The sequence below is a fragment of the Pelobates fuscus genome, chromosome 1 (genome assembly GCF_036172605.1).
Source record: "Pelobates fuscus isolate aPelFus1 chromosome 1, aPelFus1.pri, whole genome shotgun sequence".
Lineage (NCBI taxonomy): Eukaryota > Metazoa > Chordata > Amphibia > Anura > Pelobatidae > Pelobates > Pelobates fuscus.
Window position 1 is genome coordinate 237860313 of NC_086317.1, and position 24535 is coordinate 237884847.

General features: G+C 42.7%; 1 protein-coding gene across 1 annotated transcript in view; it reads right to left on the reverse strand.

Annotated features, from left to right (window-relative positions):
* The window catches only part of NT5C1A (5'-nucleotidase, cytosolic IA), a 78511-nt gene that overhangs the window by 18337 nt on the left and 35639 nt on the right, over positions 1–24535 (reverse strand). Inside the window, exons 3-4 of the mRNA XM_063455388.1 lie at positions 14107–14236; positions 13640–13762 (exon numbers count right to left, since the gene is read on the reverse strand). Of these exons, the coding sequence (XP_063311458.1) occupies positions 13640–13762; positions 14107–14236 (253 nt within the window). The remainder of the gene's footprint in view (positions 1–13639; positions 13763–14106; positions 14237–24535) is intronic.

The window sequence follows — 24535 nt, forward strand, 5'->3', positions numbered from 1 at the left end:
GTAACGGTAGCTATACCAGTAGACTAGTGTAGATGATGTAGTATTGTGAGTCGCGTAAGAGGATTACGTTTTTAATTAGCAGGGTCAGGATGCTACGGAGCGAGTGCTTCATGTTATAGTGTATGCTAGACAAATTATGAGGTTAGCGTTCCTATATATGAGCAGTTCAGTTAAGTCGACATTTGTAGGGCCTGCTAGGCAAGTTAACAGTGTATCATTTATATGTGTGTAGGTTGAGACAAAGCGTCTTGCAAGTGCGGTCATAACTAACTGTGGTACAATGCTAACAATCAAAACATATTCACGAGTCTTTGAGTAAAAGTAAACAACTTTAAACCAAGAAAGAAAAGAAAAAGTCCCGGTGCCTCCCAGATGCTGCGGTCGCCATTAGAGTGCCTAGTGGCAATTGCTTAACTCAGTCTACGTTATATTTATCCAGTTTAACTAAACGGTTATAATGTCTGAGTAGAAGTAAATGTGACGAATAGAAACAAATAAAAACAATTAATACTTAACATTTCACACAGTTTTAACAGTGATAAAATACGAACTGTTGTGAGACATATACACAGGATACACAGTTGGAGCAAAACTAATTTTTTAAACATATATACTGGTTGTTAACTGCTGCAACAATTTGAAGATAAGCATGTTCCTAAAGTCTGTAAACAGAAGTACATGCTAATGCTGATAAACTCATTATGACCATTTCCTCGTAGCTAATCATTTTTGCAAATTGAATTTTCAATCATTTCTAAAACTAATCATATAGCCTAGAGTTAATGCAAACAATCTTTTGTAGGCACCATAGAGCAATATTACAACTGGTCTATTTTTTTTGTTAAACACAGTGTATGCAGCTACAAGTGCAATGTATGAACAACTCATACAAGCAGCTGATTGGAAACCAAGAAATATTTAGAGGATTATTAACTAAAATAAGAATTTAAAGTGAACTTTTCCAGTTTGGCTTTTTCTGAAATTCACTTTAAAGAGATTCCATAGTGCCAGGAAAACAAAGCTGTTTTCCTAGCACTATAGGTTCTTACAGTGCCCCCCTCCCTTGAGCACACCCTCCTGCTTCAATGAAGGGGTTAAAACCCTTTCAGTCACTTACCTGAATCCAGCGCTGATGTCCATTGGCCCTGGGTCATGCTCCGCCCCCGCTCCTGATGTCAGTGTTTTTCTATAGGGATTTGATTGATGCTGGATAACCTCATGCACAGCGTGAGGACATCCAGCATCATTTAGGCAAGTTTTGGTCGCCTAACCACCCGAAAGTCCCTCTAGACAGCCACTAGAGGTGGAGTTAACCCTGAGAGGTAATTATTGCAGTTAAAACAAACCCATTTTCCTGCCACTATAGGGTTATTAGGTGTCCCGTCCCCTCCCTCATGGCCCCCTCCCGCTGGGCTGAAGGGCTTAAAATCCCTTCAGCCACTTACCTTAATCCACCGCCGGTACATAGGAAAAACCTACCAACAGTTTAGACGGAGGGTCCTGCAGCACATAAACTCCATCAAAAATACTGTTACTCCAACTACAGTAGCACGACATATCATTAACTTCCACAATGGCATCTGTGACAATCTACGATTCCAGGCCATTGAAAAACTAATGCCCAACCCGAGGAAAGGTGACTTCAACAAAATCCTACTACAAAAAGAATCACATTGGATTTTCACCTTCAAAACCCTTGCCCCCCATGGCCTAAACGAAGATTTCAACTATACCCCTTTCATCCACCAGTAATTTGGGGTGACTAAGCACCACCAAATCACACCCCTTATTCCCTGGCTCTCCTGTACAAATTGGGCACTCATTCAACGATATCCCTTTACACTCTACACTTTTATACATCCTTATAATATAAGGGAAGAACACCACCATTAAATTGTTTTAATACCCTTCTATTAAAAGACCATTTTCGATAACCTCATTGTATTACTTACTATGAGGTTACAATATGTTATAATAGGATATTACCATGGACCGGCATTATTCCTAAACTTCTAAGGAAGAATTCCACCACTGATCGCTATAATATTCCTGTATCAAAAGATCATCCTTTTTAACTTTACTGTATCAACCACCATGTTGATACAATATGTGTAAATATGACATTTCCAAGAGGTGATGCCGAATTCATCAGTCACCAGAACATACAAAGAATATGAACTTATGTTCACCACTATTCATCACCTACTATGGACTGTATCGCACAAATAGTAATAATATGTTCCGGTAAGGTTTCAAATCTCAAAAGCTAACCCGTGAATTAATACCAAAAATTAGGGCATGTATACATGACTGCAATTAAACTACAGTGACTTCTTCACATTGTTGACTTGAGTGAGCCACCGTAGCCCCTAATTCTATGGCAGCCGAAAACTTGACCAATCAGCTGTCAGGGCGGTATTTTTAAACTCCACCAGTGGAGGGAGACAGTTCCCCCTGACGAGCCGCTAAACACGACGAAACGCGCGTCGGGTCCACACCGACATTATCCTCAGACCAGCATCTGCTTTTCGTCACCCCTCGTGAAACGATCTCATTCCTCTAGATACCTGACGATCGGCTCATAGAACCTGTCACGCTGCAATCTACCACATTGGGCTCCATAAACCCTGCGGCAGCATAGTCAGTCAAATAGACTGCTAAATTGACCGATCTCGCTAGAAGAGGACTTTGTTTAAACTTTCACCTTGGGGACCTGACACTTTGATATTATTTAATCGGAAAGCTAACTATATACAGACCTTGGTATATATTCATGCTAATTATCTTACAGTGTACATAACTCTAGTCATCTATTAACTACTGTGCCGTCTCCCTGGCACTCTCTTTACTATAACTGGTGCCCATGAAGGCACTATTTCTGTTTCGGGTTTTTCTGAGCATGAACTATCTAGTATGTGAACCAGACCTGTTAATCTAATTATTGCAAGGATCTTGACAAATCGTGAGCACAGTTAGAGGTCACACAGGACCAACATTGAACTCAAACAATTTTCAAGAGTTCACACTACGGTCTTGCTTCACTTCCCATGTTGGGTATCAGGATAGCATCAGGCTAAGTACCATAGCGACAGACCCATTATACCTAACCGTAATCTGTCGGACACTAGTCGATGCATACACCTGTATACACACCAACATTGGACACTATTGTGTCAACGAAGCAAACTCGCTAATAGAACTGCTGGTAATATCCTGTTGAATTACAAACATTATCAGATGCCGCATCAACAGTGTATTAAATTCATGATGAAGAGTACACACCACTGAATGACTTCACGTCCCATGCTGGATGTCAAGTCCGTATAAGGGTCTACACCGACATTATTCTCAGACCGTTACCTGCTTTCCGTCACCCCTCGTGAAATGATCTCATTCCTCTAGATACCTGATGATCGGCTCATAGAACCTGTCACGCTGCAATTTACCACATTGGGCTCCATTACCCTGCGGCAGCATAGTCAGCTTAATAGACAGCTAAATTGACCGATCTCGCTAAAAGAGGACATTGTTTAAACATTCACTTTGGGGACTTGACACTTTGTTATTATTTAATCAGGAAAGCTAACTATATACCGACTTTGGTATACATTCATGCTAACTATCTTACAGTGTACATAACTCCTGTCATCTACCAACTATTGTGCCGTCTCCCTGGCACTCTCTTTACTATAACCAGTGCCCATGAAGGCACTTTTTCTTTTTCGGGTTTCTCTAAGTATGAACTGTCTAGTATGTGAACCAGACCTGTGAATCTAATTATTGCAACTTTGACAAATCGTGAGCACAGTTAGAAACCAGGCAAACTTACCAGATTTGATACTTACTCTGGAGCGACCCCTAGTGGTCATTACCACAGCATTGGTTTTCAAGTCAGCATAAGGCTAAATACCATAGTGACAGACTCGTTACACTCGACCTGTGTCTGTCAGCTATTGGTTGGAGCCGGTACTGGTATACACACCCACATTGATTACCATGTTCGTGTCAACCCGGTGGGTTTACCAGATTTGATACTTACTTTTGAGCGACCCTTAATGGTCAATTACCATAGTACGCTATTAGGACACTGTAATGAAAGTTTGCTACCCGAGGCACTGCATTCTGCTTAGCCTCGCTTTGTTTTCCCTTTTCCCCTCTCCCCCTACTTCCTACTCGCCCTTCCCTCCCTATTGCCACTGACCAACAATTCTGGACCAGCTTATGAGCAAGAACAGGGTGGTTTTATTATTGTTTGTTCACTCTCAATTTGTTATTTGTTACTTGTTTATGTGTTTGGTATTATCGGATTTTAGTATATACTAAAATAGTACCAACCCCCTTACCCACACGCCCCGTTCTGTCTTATGATAGTAGGTCTGACTGCCAGCCAAGAGGTAAACAGTACCTACTACTACTCAGAACTGGTGCCTATTTACCCTAATAAAGTATTATATTGTTATACCTTTTTGGGACAGGATACTATACCTACTCTATATTTCTTTTGATACCAACATCCCTCTATCAGGTTTCCCTATAAGGACAGTTTTTCTCTCTCTCTTTGCACTTTATACTTTGAGGGTTACCCCCTCCCTGTCCGGTCACATTTGACAACGTTATGGGCCAACCCATCTCTCTTAATCCACCGCCGGTCTCCTTTGGCGTTGGTGATCTCTCCTCCCCCTGCCGACGTCAGCTTCCGAGTGTAGCCAAATTATTAAATGCTTTCCTGTGGGGATCTGAACTCGCGCTGCGTGAGTTCAATGCGATTTTCACACTGAGAATCGCGGACACGGCCTCTAGTGGCTGTCAGGGAGATAGCCACTAGAGGCTGGATTAACCCTGCAATGTAAACATAGCAGTTTCTCTGAAACTGCTATGTTTTCAGCTGCAGGGTTAAATCTAGGGGGACCTGGCACCCAGAGCTGAAGTGGTCTGGGTGCCTATAGTGGTCCTTTAAGGGACATTGCATCCAGACCACTTCAATGAGCTAAATTGGTCTGGGTGCCTATAGTGTCCCTTTAATTCACTTTGAATTCTCACTTTAGTTAACAACCCTGTTAAAGGGTTGTCCACTAACATGAAAATTGTTGGGAGTTCATAATGAATTTAAAGCAAATTTCAAATTTAAGATGAATGCAAAAATTCTCCAAATCAGTTATTTTGATTAACTTTTAATTCCCAGCAATTCTTATGTTAGTGAATGACCCTGATATGTCTATAACACCTAGATCCTCCCTAGTTTTATCATGGAGGCCTTTGTTTTCAAGGCATGTCGAAAGGCTCACTATTCTGTAAGTATCTTTGTCCTTTAATGGTCCATTGATATCATTTAGTTGTGTCATTCACCAACTCCCTATCTCCTCTTTTCATAGCAGTCTGTGCTGAATGAGAAAATGTGTTTCATAATATAGCTCTTTTACATTCATTGTGAAATAAAGAACACGACAACTAGCAATACTGACGATAATTTAGCAAACACAGAAAAGAGGCAACCACCAATTCAGTTGTCAGACTGAGCTGCCTATGTTTCATTGGGTGGTCCCTAAATTAGTGATTACTTTGTCTCAAGTGGTTAAAGGTTGACTGTGAGGTTTCAGTAGTTTGCTATAGGTTGAAGGGAGGTAGGATGGGAAGGAATGGAGGATGATCAATATGGTAAGTAAGACATTGGCTATTATTGTGTATTGAGAAAGATTTCATTATTTTTTAAATTGTATTTATTGCACATTTCCTATGTTCACTAAGCTGAATTTTTTTTTATCCTAATGATGTGATCTCTATTTTATACAAAAGCAATTCACCAATTTAAAATTAGCATTTTGAGATTATTGGTGAGACCTGTCTTGCCACATTCATGAGTTTTGGTGCACAAGTTCAGTTCTGTTCACCTGCCACATTTACTGAAAATCTACACAAAGTTAATCGCTGAATCAGGGCAGACTAGTGTCAAAACACGAAGATGAGAGGAGCCATAACCCAATTGTGATAGAGAGTTTTTGCTGTTTTAGTAACCAATGCCAATTTTGCATATATATATATATATATATATATATATATATATATATATATATATATATATATATATATATATATATGATACAAGAGCTAGCACAGTCACTCAATCACTAAATAGCAATCTCAAAGTTTACAGTATGTAATAGTTTTTGTATTTTTTTTAAAGGGACACTATAGTCACCTGAACAACTTTAGCTTAAAGGACCACTCTAGGCACCCAGACCACTTCAGCTTAATGAAGTGGTCTGGGTGCCAGGTCCAGCTAGGGTTAACCCATTTTTTTTATAAACATAGCAGTTTCAGAGAAACTGCTATGTTTATTAATGGGTTAAGCCTTCCCCCTAATCCTCTAGTGGCTGTCTCACTGACAGCCGCTAGAGGCGCTTGCGTGATTCTCACTGTGATTTTCACAGTGAGAGCACGCAAGTGTCCATAGGAAAGCATTGTAAATGCTTTCCTATGCGACCGGCTGAATGCGCTCGCAGCTCTTGCCGCGCGTGCGCATTCAGCCAACGGGGCGGAGAGGTGGCGGAGAGGAGGAGGAGAGCTCCCCGCCCAGCGCTGGAAAAAGGTACGTTTTACCCCTTTTCCCCTTTCCAGAGCCAGGCGGGAGGGGGACCCTGAGGGTGGGGGCACCCTCAGGGCACTCTAGTGCCAGGAAAACGAGTATGTTTTCCTGGCACTAGAGTGGTCCTTTAATGAAGAAGTTTTGGTGTATAGAACATGCCCCTGCAGCCTCACTGCTCAATCCTCTGCCATTTAGGAGTGAAATCCCTTTGTTTATGAATCCTAGTCACACCTCCCTGCATGTGACTTGCACAGCCTTCCATAAACACTTCCTATTTAGGCTTTCTTTATTGCAAGTTCTATTTAATTAAGATTTTCTTATCCCCTGCTATGTTGTTAGCTTGCTAGACCCTGCAAGAGCCTCCTGTATGTGATTAAAGTTCAATTTACAGAGAAAAAGATACAATTGTTTAAGGTAAATTACATCTGTTTGAAAGTGAAACCAGTTTTTTTTTCATGCAGGCTCTGTCAATCATAGCCAGGGGAGGTGTGGCTAGAGCTGCATAAACAGAAACAAAGTGATTTAACTCCTAAATGACAGTGAATTGAGCAGAGAACTTGCAGGGGAATGATCTATACACTAAAACTGCTTTATTTAGCTAAAGTAATTTAGGTGACTATAGTGTTCCTTTAAGTAAAAAGAAAGACTATTTTGGGGTTTTGTTAAAAATTCAACAATGTACGCAGGCTGCTCTGAGCTAAATACCGATTATAGCCAGCAAGTTATGGTGACAAGCCAGCACCATAACTACCTACAAGTAGTTCAGATTTATGATTGCCTCCCCAGGGACTGATGTCGAACATGAAGTTTTTACTTTCTTCTTTGCCTTTCATTTTCATTCAAAATGTGCATCCATAATTCCTCTGTCTGGCTCTTGAAGCCAAGGCTGAATGCGGTGGTCTACCATATTTATAAAAAGCCAAAGAATGGTTGCTATTGGCTTATTAAGCAGATCCATTTATCAGATCTAAACTCAATGTCCAGCCAACCTTAAAAATAATTCACCTACATTACAGCCACCAAAAGGTCACTTGGCAAAGTCTCAACTCCTTAAGAGCCTTTTCCAAGCTTTGATCACACTGAGCAAAACTCTTTATATACCGTAGTTAAAAAATTGTCAAATTAACAAAACGTGTCAAAATCATTTACAAGATCAGATATGTGCTCCATCAGTCACTACATTCTTACATGCTGCTTTGCTTTTATCCATCAAATATACAAAAATAAACAGCTACACAGATATTAAAATGTATCTCTATGTTAATTCTATGATTGCACTTACAGCTCAAATCTTATTTAAAAAAACAACAAAAGAATGTTACTTGTTTGTATCCTCTCCACACCAAGTGACAAGCAGATATTCTACTAATCTGCAACATGTACAGACTCCGTCTTCTGAGCACTGTAAGGTAGACATTACTAGTGAATTGTGATCTAAAAGTGACTGGGGGCGGGGCATGGCAGATGCAGGCATGACATGCTCTTTTAGAGCTCCGTGAAGATACAGGCTAAATCCCAGCTTTTGCGGTCCGTACCAGCCCCTCAGACGCCCTAACCTGACACTACAGCATCCTAAGCCTGTGTCCTACCCACCTGATGGTGAAGGGCGTAAGCCGACACAGTCCTGGAGGAGCCTCAGAACATACTGTGGCCTGGTGTGCCCTGCTAAAGGGAGAATCGGCCAATCTCTTTTACCCAACTGCAGACATCCCAACTTGCAAAACCTCACTTCAGTCACCTCACAACAGACACATACACACTCACTGACAAGACACACATGCACACTCACTGACATAAATGCATACACACTCACTCAGTGTCAGACACACACACACTGGGACACACTCACTGACAGGTACACACTGACAAACATATATACAACACTCACTGTGAGACATATATGCACTTAGTGTCAGACACACACATTGACTGACAGACACACATACACTAGCTGACAGACACACACTCTCAGTGACAGACACGCATACACACACTGACACGCGGAAACATGCATACATACACTGAAAGACACGCATCCACACACTGACAGACACACACTCTCAGTGACAAATACACACTGACAGACACATATACACATTCACTGACAAACACATATACACTCTCACTGACAAACACACACACACACACTCTGACAAACATATACACTCTCATTAATAGACACAAACTCACTAACACACTCTCACTAACAGGCACACACAAACACTCTCACTAACAGACACACACACTCACTAACAGACACACACACACTAACACTCACTAACAGATATACACTAACACACTCACTAACACACACACACACACACTAACACATTTACTAATAGGCACACACTAACACTAACAGACAAACACTAACACATACACACACTAACACACTCACTAACAGACACACACACTAACACACTCATTAACAGACACACATTTGGGGGTGGCTTTTTTTGCTGCCCTGCTGAAAGTGCCGCTCAAAGCAAATGTCTTGTCAGCCTCGCAGTAGATACACGGCTGCTCATTCCCCCTCTCCCCCACACGGGCCTCCACACGCAGTTACACACACAACATATTACAACTATTTACACAAAGACACATGCACACACCTTGACACACAGATACACACAATGATACACACCCTGGCATATACACACCTTGACACATAGATACATGCACTATCACATACGCACACATAGATACATACACTTAGTAACATACACAGATGCCCACACTGGCACATACACACCGATACAAACTAACACAAAGACACCCACACTGGCACATACACACAGATACACAGTGACACACAAATACACAGACTGGCACATGCACACTGATACACACTGACACACGCACACACATACACACTGGCACACAGGGAGGATGTGACAGGGTGTTTACCACTTCTTGCCAGCCGGCAGAAACTGCAGGGGCCCGGTCAGGCTACTAAGGGGCCGGGCACCCGACTGGGCCACTGCTCAGAAATAACACCCATCAGGTTAATAATCAGTACGGGGGTGGGGGGACAGTTATTGAGGGCATTTTAAATGTGTTACATCCTGGAAATTAAACACACACAATCTGACACATATTGTATGTTAGATTGTGTGTGTGATTTCTGGGGTATTACACATGTTCTGCGGGTGTTAGGGAGCCATATTAAATATGCTGGAGTCTCCCAGACCTACCAGGAAACTTGGGATGTCTGCAACTGTTTATCCCCTTTCTGTTGATGTACCTCTTTCAATTTACTGCCGTGTCAAACAGAACTTCGCCACGTGCTTTTGGAGGAGCCTGCTTGCCAGCCTCTTGCCCCAGGACTATGGCCCCTGCAATAGACCTGGCTAAAATACTTTAAAAAGACTCTGTTCGAGCAATTGGGATTATATGGTTCGGTTCCCAAACAGCCGCACGAACCAGAGACCACACGGGAGCTATTAACCCTATTAACACTTAGTAACGATTCTAACCGCAGTGTTCTAATTGTCTGTTTGGGTGGCAGCTGTACGCATGAATGACCACAAGGTGGCGGTCATCTTGTTTGCATGAACGCAGGCAGCGGTGTTTGGTCGTCGAGTTCCTGGAACTAAAATTGGACACAGAAACTCCCGAACACCACTGAACTTCCATTACCCAGTCTCCACTCCTTAAAAAAAATCATTCAAAACCCACTTCTTCATAAAAGCGTATCAATTAAACTTTTAATAGCTCCCGACGGATTTCTCTCTTGCAACTGTCATTAATCTAATACTATCCTTACCTTTTTGTGTCACTTAACCCCACTCCCTCTAGCATGTAAGCTCATTGAGCAGGGCCCTCAACCCCTCTGTTCCTGTACGTCCAACTTGTCTGGTTACAACTACATGTCTGTTCGTCCACCCATTGTAAAGTGCTGTGGAATTTGTTGGCGCTACATAAATAATAACATAATAATAATAATAATCATCGCCTGCGTTCGATTCTATACAATTTAGAATGGCACTGTTCGGTGGAATCGTTCGTTTGGATGAGGGGAACAAGCTCCAGGGTAAGAACATTGACTATGTTTGGTAGTTTGTTAGTTTTTAAACTACCGAACTAGACCGACCGCAAGCCCTGATTCTCTGGAACTGTTTTGTGCAGGTTGGTCAAAAATAAGACTTCGAAGAAATTCCCGAACCCCTGAACCGATCTGGGTGATTCTTGGATATGTTGTTCACTCAGATCGGGGCTATCAGGGGATATAACCTTTGTAAATTTTAAAGATATATTTTTGGGGTTTTATAAAAATGTGTGTTTTGTCTGGAGATAATTGAGTTAATACAGTACTTGACTCAATTATCTCCCGGGTACAGAGGAGGGATTGACCTAGTTATGTGTGTCCTGGATCTGAGAGCCAATGTAATCGTGTATTTGTTTCTGCTGTGGTTTACTCTCAGGTCCAGGGGGACCTTGCATGGGGACCTGCATAAAAGGCCAGTTGTGGCTACCATTAAAGGAGTTCCTGCTTACCCTCAACATAGAGTCTCATCTCATGCTTGGGGGAAACGGCTGTATCTACCCTGGGAATTGCTCTATCACTATACTCCCCTGGGATTATAATCACTTGCTCTTTTAAGAGCATATTGCTACACCCTCTTGGAGGAGAGGTCTACTCACTGGAAGCTGAATCCTGGTCTTGGGTCCAGGGTGGGTGGAGGACAGCGAGACCCCAACCAAGCTGTAATGCTGGAAGTGGGGACTATAGTGCTGATGGTGTCTGGTGGAGTGCTTGGAGTACTCGTGAGCACTAGGAGCATCGTTTGGCGGAGGCACCCAGTCGGGGTGCCAGGCGGTCCGCCACAACTGCCTTGACCATCTGTGGTCCCTCTTTGCCTATGGTTAGGGCCTTGTGGGTGTACTTTCACTCTTTGAATAACCTTACAATGCCTATTTAGCTCTACTCTTATCTGTTTAAGCATCCCGTACAAATGTTATGTCCTCCCGGCTTTCCTCATGAAACTCTCTACGCATTCTGCTACGCTCTTTTTTATCCCTGATATAAAAAAAATTTGGCAGCTGTTACTGTTTGATGGATAACCTTCAACATGGTTTATGCTCTTGAATTTGTAAAATATCCATGCTTTATAATTGGACAACAAAAACAAAGAATTACTTGGCAAAGACTCTTTCGGAGTCAAATCATTAGCAGTTCACATTTTGGTGACTGCAATGATGGTGAATTGATTTGGCAGAAGACTTTTAGATTCATTTTTTTGCAGCCTTTCACCAGATCTGACAAGTATTTATTGCATGAGATCGGATCTCAACTAACAGAATAAGAGGTTCCTGACTGCTGCTCTTGCTTGCCTTTGCATTAGCAGCAGGAAAATTAAAGGATTACTCCAAGCATTAAAACCATTATGTTGCCAGATGTAGCCTGTCTCCCAGTAAAGGGGAAAATAGTTTTGCAATAGCTTACCTCTTACCTAGGTTCCTACCAGGCTCCTGGTGTCCTCTCTAGCCATTAATGACAAGTCGATCCCACCAGCCATTCATAGGCTGAGAATGTCAATTGACTGCTCTCTGCCAATGAATGCAATTCTGTGCATAGGAATAAGCACAGAACTGACATTAACCAGCTTGGACCTCTAGTTTTGAGCTGGTCAATGACACCCCAGTGATGCTAGTTGAAGAGGAGTTACACCTATTACAGCAGAGGGGGTTAACCTCCAAGTATGTGCAGCATTTCAAAATATTGAAGTGGTCATGGTCCTTGGAGTTACCCCATAAGTTATTTATTTATTTTTAAATGTCATCCTAAAATGTGAAAATAACTTTGAGTTCCCTATAACCACACCATTCCAAATAAACACACAATACCCACACTGACAGTATGTGGAAGTACTGCTTTTGGAGAAAGTTTGAATCAAGCCTGCCTTACCCAACTCACTAGATTTCTTCCAGGTGTCAGAAATCAGAAACTCACTCCAGAGTCAGCAAGCACTCCAGATAGCAGTACAGAGTACAGCTAGGTGGAAACAGAGTACGGAACTAAAAACGACAAAAGGTGTACATTACATATTTTTTAATTGAACAAAAGTTTCAAGATTTCTTTTTACATTTGTTTCTGTTGATTCTTGGTGAATACTGTATATGTAAATCTGTAAAGAAAGCAGAACCGAGCACTTGATGCAAACTTAAAGCCACGTTAGCAAAAATGCTACTCTTTCTAGTCTCTCTCAAATTTAGAAAGCAAAGTAATAAGTAAAAGGATATATTTTGAAAGGGTTTACACAAACAATGTTTTGACAGTCACAAAATCCCTGGTGATCTGCAGACCTCTTCCCAAGCCCCTCTGCTTGAATTCACCACAACTCCTAGTGAATTGGGTTAGAAGAACAGCATGCATAGCACAGTCCACTTTGGATTGTGTTTTTATTCTCATAACCTTATTTCACCCAGTTACAAAACACCAGCAGAGGATAACTACACAAGGCGTCTCCCGTCTGGAAGAAATGTGACTTCCTGAGAGAACTCAGAACACAGTGAGGCTGGAGATATATGTAGACTATCTATGCAATGTATTATCAGAGCAAGCCACTTGTGAGTTATATTTATAGAGGAACAATTACCACATAACAATCTAATATAAAAGGAGGTCAGACCCCACTGGTATAATAACAACTCACAGATTGTGCTTATGAGATTCATTATTTCCCAGAGTTTCTACCTGTACTACCAACACAGGAATTAAACATCAACAAAGGCATTTGTAGGAGAAAAAAGAAAAGAAAACAATTAATATGGAGTGCACTGTGTAAAGTAATGTTCTTTGTGAAACATTATACATTATATTCCTTTTCTACTTCCAACGGTTCTGCGTCCTCTAGTCTCCAATAAATCTCCAATAAACAAGCACATTCACACAGTTTAGGACAATCTTATGCATGTTATCTTTTTAATGAACCATGCATTCTGATGACCTTTGCTCATAAAACTCATTGCAAAAAGGTTTATGTTGTGGATCACTTTAGCACCCCGGAACCTTTTTTTTTTTCCACACAGCCATTTCTAATAGTATTTACTCACCCTCTTCTATTGCTTCCTGTACTTTCTGGCCGTCAGAGGAGAGATATAGATTGGTATGATAGGCTTTCAGGTAACCTATGGGGCTGTTGCCTCCAGTCATACAGAAACGTTCAATCAAAAGGTCTGGAATAAACACATAAACAAATAATTTAATAACCAGGGAGAAGAGGTTTTTGACATAGATTTTTGCTGTATGAATGAAAAATAAAAAAACAAAATCTACTATGAAATGCAAGTTCACCACATCCAGTAAACAAACTAGCCACGTCACCAGATATGTCATATTATTTGTTAATACTCTTATGTTATAATATAACCAATAAAAAAGCATTCAATTGCCAATTCCCCTGTAGACTGACAATTTTTAGAGGAACACAATATCTTTGCATATCCACAGCATTTCACATTCCATTCACACATTGCTATCTAGGTATTACATTGTTTTCACTGAAAGTGCATATACTTACTGTAATGGTTTATGGTGTTAATGAGTCTCACTCCGACCTGTGCATGATTATTGGTCATGAGGACAATATCAAACAAGTCTTCGCTGTCGGGGTAAAGTGCACGAAGATGAGCATTTACTGCTTCCAGGGCCTACAAATAGAATAATGTTTTAAAAAACAACGTTCAGAAGAATAAAAACACATAACTTGTCAATAACAGAGCTTTCTGCGATATGGAGCCCACATCTCCTGCTAAGTTGGGTTCACAGATCCAGTATTACAAAACTCAGTGTCACTAGTCCCAGTCACACTTGCAGCCTTATAGTTATGCTACTGGTGTACAAATAAAATGTAACTGTATGCACCTATATATGCATGGAACTATGAAGATGATTAGCATAGTATTTGCAGTATCAGCAGCAATATTAAAGTAGACTAATATAAATACATTTCATACACCCTTTTGATCCCTTAAAGCAAAAGTGTCAAATTGCTGCCCCCCCACCCCTCCATTACTTGTTTGACTGTAATTCTCAGCCTGTCACATAAAATGAGACAGCACAATTCGACACCGCCTAAAGGAATAATGTCATTTGTTTTCCACAATTCAGACATCTCACATCCTGTGTTGATAAGACACATCCTACATATGAACGTTCAGTTACTCTGCAAGGTCCACTGATTAGAAATAATAGTGATGTCAGTCAAATGCAAGAGTGTGGGCTTTTAATGTCTAGAGTTTGATGAAATGAATTTAAGTGGCTAAAAAGGATCAACAGGAAATGTTTGACATCTTGGCCTTTAGAAGAAAACTTAGCATTGGCTGGATGGTACTTGACATAGATGGAGTTCTGTCTGCTAATTGGCATTAATGCCTGGATAAGAATATATTCATAGATACAAAAATAGAGCAAGCACCCACCTTGCTTGTATATAGGAAATATGGAAAGATGCAAGAATCACTTGCACCTCCCATCAAACCAGTAAGCAATCTAAAACATAAAAAGGTCCAGTCCAATGCGCTTTCTCACCCATCTCACAATATGCAACAGTTTGGCTTACTTAAACTTGACAATGGCTCTGGGTGAGAAGAAACGCTTTCAGGAGGTCATATAGCAAAGGGACATGTTCTCCCCCGACAAAGAATACTAGATATTTTTGTAATTTATTCTAAAAATATACAAGGTACTTTAGATGGTAGAACCTTATCACAGTATAAACCAATTACAATTGAGGGAACCGTATAGTTCCAAGGCTGTTATCTACAATCTGAGAAGTGGATGCAATATTACAGGATTATTGAGGCCCTCACGTATAGTGTCCACCAAGCATGACCATGCACATGTTGCTGTTGAAGTATATTGTCTACAGCAGGATGGGTTTGGAGTGGAGAATAACTCTTGTAGGTATCAATGGCATTGTGAGTCACTTTGTTCTCTGTGATTTAACAAAAAAATATATAAAATACATAATTTTTAAATGTTTACTCTGCCTTTGTCAACATTGCAATTGCACAAATGTTTCCTGTCTTACATCAAAGCAGTTTAAAAAAAGTCACAATCTTCTATCCAACTATTCTTGTTGCTTTAACTTATTTTGTCTATCTCCTGTTTTTATACGGCAATAAGTGTAACCTTATAACATCTAATTATAAAGATTACATTGCATCTGACTATTTAAAGATCCCAGATTCCAAAGACCATGAATTTTCATGCAGCACCATCTGTTGGTTTAATACTTGTTATGTGCATTGGCTCTGATTTGCATATATGTGTGGAATTAAGATGCCACAGGCATTAAGCACTGTGGCATATATGTATGGTGGCAATAAAGGATTAAGTTGTCCTGTTGGTTCAGTGAGGGAAAGTTGGTTAAAGTTCATGACCCCTGGTTAGATTGTTGGGCAGAGTAGGACAAGTCACTGGGCAGATTTGATGACACAGCTGTTGCTGGGGACAAGAGCTGGCTGGGGATTGGTTGCTGGCCATGAGTGAGAAAAAGAGCGGGAAGCCAGGTAAGCATAAAAGTGGCGGCGTGAACGCAATCCCCGTCAGAGGTCTTTCAAGACAGGAGAAGCACGGACGTATTCCAGCACCTCACCTGTTCCAGCCGGAACATGTCCTCTGAAGACCTGATGTACCATATGGAAGGAATCCGGAAAATGCCTGGAGGGGAATCCTGGTTAAGAGACTGGTTAATATCGGTGCCGAGGGCTTTCAATGCTGTCAGGGAGCCTCCGGTAGCAGCATCCTCCCCTACAGAATGCTCCTGTCTGACGGAGGTTCCGGCCTGCGGCACGACGTGCACTGCGGGCAAATGCGCGGTACAACCGGGGAAAATAGAGAATGCACTCCGGTGCAGAAGATTGGTTCCAGAATTTAAAGACACAGCTCATGGAAAGAAGAGAAGGAGTAAAAGAAGCCTGCCCTCCTCTCCTGTGCCTATTTGGTAAGGGTAGGACACGTACTGAAGAGGATTGAAGAGAGTCGGATGATGGGAGTGCTAGTCATCTGGACGACATGTCAGTCCTAGAAGAAATGGAGGTGCAAGGCAGATCTGGTACTTCAAGTGGTGAGTATGAACCCAACTCTGTTGAGTAGGTTAAGATTAGTGAGGCGTTAGCAGCAGTGCCTAAAATGGTACAGGTTTTACAGAAAAAGAAGTCCAGCTCAGGCTTGGGGTAGTGGGAGAAGTAGTTTAAAAAAAAAAAAAGGGACTGAACTCTGCCATGTGAAAGTTCACTGTTAGGTTTCACTTAATGACTCATGTAAAAAGAAAAAGGTGAATATGTTGATTTGCTGTCGCTTTTGCCTTCAGCAAAGGATTTCACAGAGCAGAGAGTGACAAGGATGAGATAAAGTGTAGATTGATCCCACGTAACTTTAATAACAGGCTGCAAGCATTTTGTATTTTCTCTGCCGTACTGGGAGAGAAGAAGCCAAATAAATAAATTAAAATAAAAATAAAAAATACATTATGTTGTGGACTTTCCAGCATATGGAAGTTATACTAGAGGCTTTTATGATTTCGGCGGATCAGCGTGGTTAACTATGAGGAATTTTCAGAGAAGGACTGGCTGTCCACTCTGAGTGAAGGACGTTGGTCTTTGGCTGAATCTAATGCTGCCTCAGAGAGGGAGAGGGACTTCTGGCACAGTGTGAGCAATAAAAAAAGACCTATGTTGGACTTTAATGAAGGGCATTGTAAATGGCCCAATACATTTCGGTTTAACCCCTTAAGGACACATGACATGTGTGACATGTCAAGATTCCCTTTTATTCCAGAAGTTTGGTCCTTAAGGGGTTAAGCATGAGTGCTCATACTGGGGCAGAGATCATTCAGCCTTTCGCTGCTTTAAAAGAATTGCAGCAGGATCCAGTCAGGGAAAAGACCAGTTTCAAAAGGCATAGACGCCAGTGCAGCTGGAAAGGCTTCGTCCTTATCTTCAGGTGTACCTAAACAGGGAGAGAGCTAAGTTATTGCTTCAAGGTTTTGCAGAAGGTTTTAAAATACCAATGCGTTCCGGTTCAGCTTGTTCACTGGTTAATCATTTAAATCTGTTATGCAGGATGTTGCCTCTCAGCAAGAAATTGTAGTTAAAATTAGGTAGACTAGCGGGTCATTTTGACCATCCTACTTTTGCCAATTTTCACCTTTCTCCTTTAGGTTTAATTCACACACACACACACAAAAAAATTCAGGTCATTCAGGCTAATTCACCATTTATCTTACCCTTCTAGTATTCTTTGACAAGGATACTTGTTCAGTGTCCTATGCAGTGGTGTATCCTGGTTTTGTGCTGCCCTAGGCAGGACAAAACTCAGGCGCCCCCCCACCCCCGCGCCACCCCCACCCAACCTTTCCCCCCGCCCCGCATTCTAAATACACACACACACATTCACTGACAGATACGCATACACTAGCTAACAGAAACACACACTCGCTAACAGAAACACACACACACTAACAGACACACTCACACTCAGTAACAGACAAACACACTCACTAACAGACACACACTAACAGACACACACTCACTCACTAGCAGACACAAACTAGCAGACACACACACTCACTAACATACACACACACTCACAGTCAGACACACACAGTCAGAAACACACACTAACAGACACACACAGTCAGACACACACACTAACAGACACACACACACTAACAGACACACACACACTAACAGACACACACTAACAGACACAGACACACACTAACAGACACATACACACACTAACAGACACAGACACTAACAGACACACACACTGACACACACACTAACAGACACACACACACTAACAGACACAGACAGAAACACTAACAGACACAAACACTAACAGACACACACACACACACTAACAGACACAGACACACACTCACCCACCCACATTAACACATTTTTTAAAATTTATTTTTAACACATTTATTTTTTATTTATTTTTAACACATTTTATTTTTAATTTAACACCCCCCCCCCCAGCCTCCTTACCTTTGGGAATGCTGGGGAGGGGGGTGTCTCTTCCTCCCTGGTGGTCCAGTGGCTGCTGGGCGATCGGGCGGCACTGCCTGGCGGGCGGCCGGGCGGGCGGCCGGACGGCGAGGGAGCACTTCCCCTGAGCTGTCTGCTCAGCTCCCTCGCCGGCCGCAGAGTGAGGCTGGGAGCCGGAATATGACGTCATATTCCGGCTCCGCCTCCCAGCCTCACTCTGCGGCCGGCGAGGGAGCTGAGCAGACAGCTCAGGGGAAGTGCTCCCTCGCCGGCCGGCCGCCCGCCCGGCAGTGCCGCCCGATCGCCCAGCAGCCCGCCGGCATGTCTGTTAGCCGCAAGGCTAACAAGACATTTGCCTTGGGCATTTGGGGCGGCTTTTTTTGCCGCCCCCTGGAAAATGCCGCCCAAGGCAAATGCCTTGTTTGCCTCGCGGCTAATACGCCCCTGGTCCTATGCATATTTGATGATGCACTCGGATCTATACGTGCATTTGGACCGGGTGCACTGATGGCTAGGGTGGACATTGAATCAGTCTTTTGGCTATTAAAACCAGTGCATCTGGAAGGGATCAATTAGTTGTTTTTGTTTGTGTTTTCATTCCAAGTTTTATGTTGATAAATGTTTACCAATGGGTTGCTCCATCTCCTGTTTTTATTTTAAAGCTTTTCTTCATTCTTGGAATGGGTTGTTAATGTTGAGTCCAGTTTATAGTCTATTGTATACTATCTGGATGATTTTGTTCATTGGTCCTAGGTCAGATTAGAATGTGTTATGTTGATAGGAGTTTTTCTGTAGTTAGACAAATGGTTTGATATTCCGTTATCAGTGGAGAAGACAGTGGGGCCAGTGACCTGTATTCAATTCTTAAGGATAACAATTGTCTCTGTTGCCTTTGAATGTAAGCGGCCAGCAGAAAAGTTTTTTATAAATAAATAACAATTGGATGCTTTTAGCAAGCAAAAGCAACAGTAAAGCAGTTTCAGGCATTATTTGGACTATTAGCATTGGCAGGTGTATCATGCCTGTAGGAAGAAAATTTTGGAGGCGAATGTCTTTGGCTGATGTAAAAATAAATCAATTCACTGTTTCCTAAGGATTTCTGCAGAATTTAGAAATACAAAAGTTTGGGATCAATTTGGATAAGAATATAATGGTTGTTTATTATTGCAAACGGAATTTCAGGATAATGAAGCTTTAGAATTATTTGTGGAGGCCGCAGGGTCAGTTGGTTGGTAGATTGTACCATTGTATCCGAAATTTTAGTATGGGGCAAGGAACTGCAGAATAAACGGATTATGTTCCACTGTGACAATAAGTCGGTGGTACATGCTAGTAATTCAATGCATTCTAAATATTGCTTTGCAATTAATTTGTTGCGGAATCTATTATTGTTGTGTTTAAAATATAATATTTGATTGAAGGCTGTGCATATTCCGGGTATTAAGAATTAAGTAGCTGCTGCTATTTCTCGTCTTCAGCTCAGAGCTTTTGGAAGTTTAGTGCCGGACGCAGAGGAACACAGCGTGGAATTACCAAGATGCCTTTTGCAATTAATATGGGAAGAGCCTGGCAATTTTTCATGAAGCACTTGCACAGGGCACATGGAGTGCGTTTGTGTCAGCATGGAATGAATGGTATAAATTCCATGAATTAATCCGAGTTGATCCAGTAGGTGGTAATATAGAAGCTGCCTTCTCTGTTGTGATTCAATGTATTATCAATGGTATATCTAAAAACACTATCTCCAGATGCTTAGCAGGTGTAACATAATTAGTGACTTTTAGGGAAGCCAGTAGTAGTGAATGCATTTGTGATTAAACAGTTGTTAAAAGGTTTAATTTAAAAGGTCAAGTTGCTGATGTTAGGCATCCCATAAGTTATTCAGTGTTGGGAGATTTGCTTGAAGTTTAAACACTGTTTGTCTTCACAATTCAAAGCATATTTGTTTTCAGCAGTTTTTCTTTAACCTCCCCCCCTTTTGCAGAATTAAGGATCTAAGTTATTTATACAAAATATTGCCTACCATACATATAGGCAGAATGCTAAGGACTTAGGGATCCGTTAGAGTGTCGAAAGACCTGTGGGTAAAAGGCCTCAGAGCGGAAAAAAACATATTTATAAAGATGGTGTTAGAAGCAGACAGAGTGATCACTTCCTGCCAGAGTGGTGGGCAGAGGGATTGTTTCCTGACTGAGAAGAAGGGAGCGGGCACAGGGGATAACTTTCTGAGTGGATGAAGTGAGCAGAGAGGTCACTTCCTGCCTAAGTGGATAGAGCAGACAGAGGGATGATTCCTGTCTGGAAGACGTTTGGGGTCCCTGGTGCTGGAGGAGGAAGGACAGACAATGTAGCAGGAGAGGTCTGGATCCTGAATTAGTGACCAGTCACTCCTGTTCCCCATTACACCATGGTTCTTTATCTAGTAGGTGCTACTCTGCAAACACCTAGTCTTACACATTTTTAATATGTTTATTATTGCAATTTATTGCATCATTAATTCTACTTATTTTTATGTTTTTACATGTATATATGTAAGTTATTAAACAGGAATTACGCTGCTTGTAGATAAGTATCTATCTCAAAGTATGAGGGTGCCTTTTGCTGAATAATATGACAATCTTTTTAATGCTGATACCTATATTTCCCCGAATGACCCTAAGTACCAGGACTGGTAGACTACTCTCTCCCCTGTGTGAAATAACCCTGCCCACCAATTACAAGCACAAAGATCACTTGATCACTTTTCCGCACCCCTAAAACTTTGGCAACTTCATTTAGATCCACAAAACAATCCGGGGCAGCCGTTATGATGTCGATTAATTTATGGGTCAAATAGAACAAAGACTCATCGAAATGAGGTCTTGGCAACCTCAACGACTTTTGCATCTTCATTTGAATTTCATCATTGGCAATGCTTGGAGTTGTTGGGTCCACTCCTTGCTTCTCCTCCCCCTTCTCCCCCGGATCCTCTTCCAGACTTACTCCCCCGCCAAAGACATGTTTACCACACCCGGAAAGCCAGTCACATACATCCTTACTGTGTCATAGGAACAGGGAATGGGAGATCTGTGGACCAATATTTGCACAAAATCTTGGTGTAGCCAAGATGGGAATATTGAATATTCAGCTAATCTAAACACCCAGACCTTTTGTTCCTCAAAGATTACTTAATGTATGCCTCCCTTGGCACAAGGTCCCTGTTATGTGGATCTCTTTTTTTCTTTCTGTCCTGTGCTGCCTAAAAGGCTGCCTAAAAGAAGAGCTCTGCTCCACCGACCCCGATACAGCGCTTCTACCGCGTCCAAGTAAGCTAAATGGGGCGCACCAAACGCCCGGAGCAACCCTAGACCCCAAGGAACCCCCAGCAGGGCCCGCTGGACGGGTTCTTACAGCCCCAACCCAGAGCGAGCGGGGATCCGACTGACCCCAAGATGGCGCCGACAACCACGTCGGGGTCTGAGATAACGGCGCTGGACAGAATCGAGCAAAAACTCCGGGACCTGACTGCCACTATGGTCACAAGGACCGACCTCCAGACCCTCACAGCCACCATCCAGGACACGCTGCGGTCGGAGGTGGCGGGGATCCGCGCGGAGATAACAGCGCAGACGGGCCGTATCACCGCGACGGAAGAGGCGGCTGCGGCCCTCACTACCCGCATGGCATCCACCGACACTGCTGTGGCACGCCAGGGGGACATGCTGCTCTCCATACGCTGTCACCTGGAAGATGTGGATAGCAGAGGCAGGAGATGCAACATCCGCGTACGCGGAGTGCCAGAAGCAGAAGGGATGGAAAATGCGGAAGAGGTACTCAAGGAGCTTTTCCAATCCCTCTTACAGTCACCTCAGCTACGCCAGATAGAGCTTGAGAGGGCGCACAGGGCTCTTAGAACCCGAGCTGTAGAAGATATGCCGCGGGACCTCATATGCTGCCTGCACTCATTCCCAGTGAAGAACGCTATAATGGCCAAAGCACGAGAACAACCGACTTGGCCCTTCAGAGGAGCCCAGGTCTCACTGTACAATGACCTGTCCCCCATTACATTAGAGGCCCGACGTGCACTTCGCACAGTGACGACGTTGCTGAGGGAGCACCACATAACCTATAAATGGGGATTCCCTTTTGCCTTGGTGGCCAGGCATCACAACAACTGGTTCACCTTGAGATGGCCGGAAGAAGTACCGCGATTTATGGGTGTCATGGCCGTTAACTGTAATTCCTGTCTCTTCCGGGTTGACGGACTGTAGCCACACCCCCTCTCTGACGCGGTCTCATTGCGCTACATAATGCGACCGCGCCAGGCAACAGACGCTGGATTAATGAACAGCGTACCGCGGAATTTAACCGGCTGCAACTCTTCTCTACAACTTACCTGTGTACCGAACCGGACTCGTAATCGACTAACCTCCTTCTCCTTCCTCGACCACGGCTAGCACTTTGACTCCTCTCGACCTCTCTCCACGGAACCTCCCCGGAGGGCACTCTGGGACCAACTTAAATCCTCTGGAAGCTAAGTTACCTCACTGTGTTATACGAACTTCTCCCCCTGACTACTGAGCTCTCAAGCTTCAGCCTGCTCGCACATTCTCCTATCGTTATAGGAGTAATTCCTATTCATTAACCTTTCTGCCTCCATATGAGATGTTTTCTATCAATTAAGCTAAATCAAATCTCTGCAAGTTAATCTGCATTACCTTCCTTCAATTTATTGCTGCAATTCAATTGTATAAGATAGTCTAAGAATCCACTCAGCAATCCTGAATTATTTAAAGATACAGTACCTATGTTTCTTCAATCAAATATATTACAGACACAGTATCAGTAAACTCCCTAGTGAACTGTCATCTCTTTATTTCCTCAACTTCTCACATTCACATCTAATTAATCAGAAATCTGCAGTTGAGTTCCATCAAACTCTATGTGAACGTGACAATGGGAGACCTGGGACTTCCCTCACCGATGGTTACCAACTGGATCCTGGGACCTCTGGGTCCGCCGCCAAGACCGCAGAGGGGCCCTAGACGACAGAACGCGAGATCACCCCCAGCACGACACTCTGGGCGACGTGGTGACCTGGCATTCCCGGAGGAGTAGTTGCAAAGGATCACCTGCAGTGCTGACCATCACCCTGAGTTCCTCCACAGCCCAGCCACCCTGTCTCCGTGTGGAGCCACTGTCGGCCCTGGAGAGCCTGACCCACGTGCCCTGGAGAGCCTGGCCACTTACGTTCTCTGCCTGTCCCTGATGCCTAAGATGGACTGTAACGGATCGCCTGGCACCCCGACTGGGTACCTCCGTTAAAGGATGCACCTAGCGTTTCCTGAGGACTCCAAGCACTCTGGCAGACACCACAATATGAATCCTCTCAAGCCTCTGAATGCTGTAGACAGTTGAATAGGAACCATACGAATAGGTTTGCACTCCTAGCAGTCAAACTGGAACAGCATGCAATAAATCCTCCCCCAATAATGAGACGACACTTCACTTTGAGGGTTAAACAGGAACTCAGGCTGGCACTCCCAGCCTGGTTTTTATTACAGTTGTTGAGAATACAGGTCCGCCCACAGGGAGAGACAAAACAGCCAATCAATCGGTACAATACACACAGACACTCCCACACAAAATCCTCCCCTCTGCCGGTAATAGGATTACTGAACACAATGGGTAATCTCATTATCACAGGCAGAGGAATACAGTTTTATAAAAAAATATCACAGGGACCCCAAAACATGCAATAACCCCATATAAAGTATATCCCCAGAACCAGGGGATCTGGGTGAACCACATATCCAAAATTCACCCAGATCCATTCAGTAGTTTGGAAGATACAGTTTAATGCAGATTCCGCAGAACATATACAGATTATATAAAAAATAATTACTGTATAATGTGTCCCCTGTTGTATAGTTTAAAACTACTGCACGATGTATTTGTGTGCCAAATACC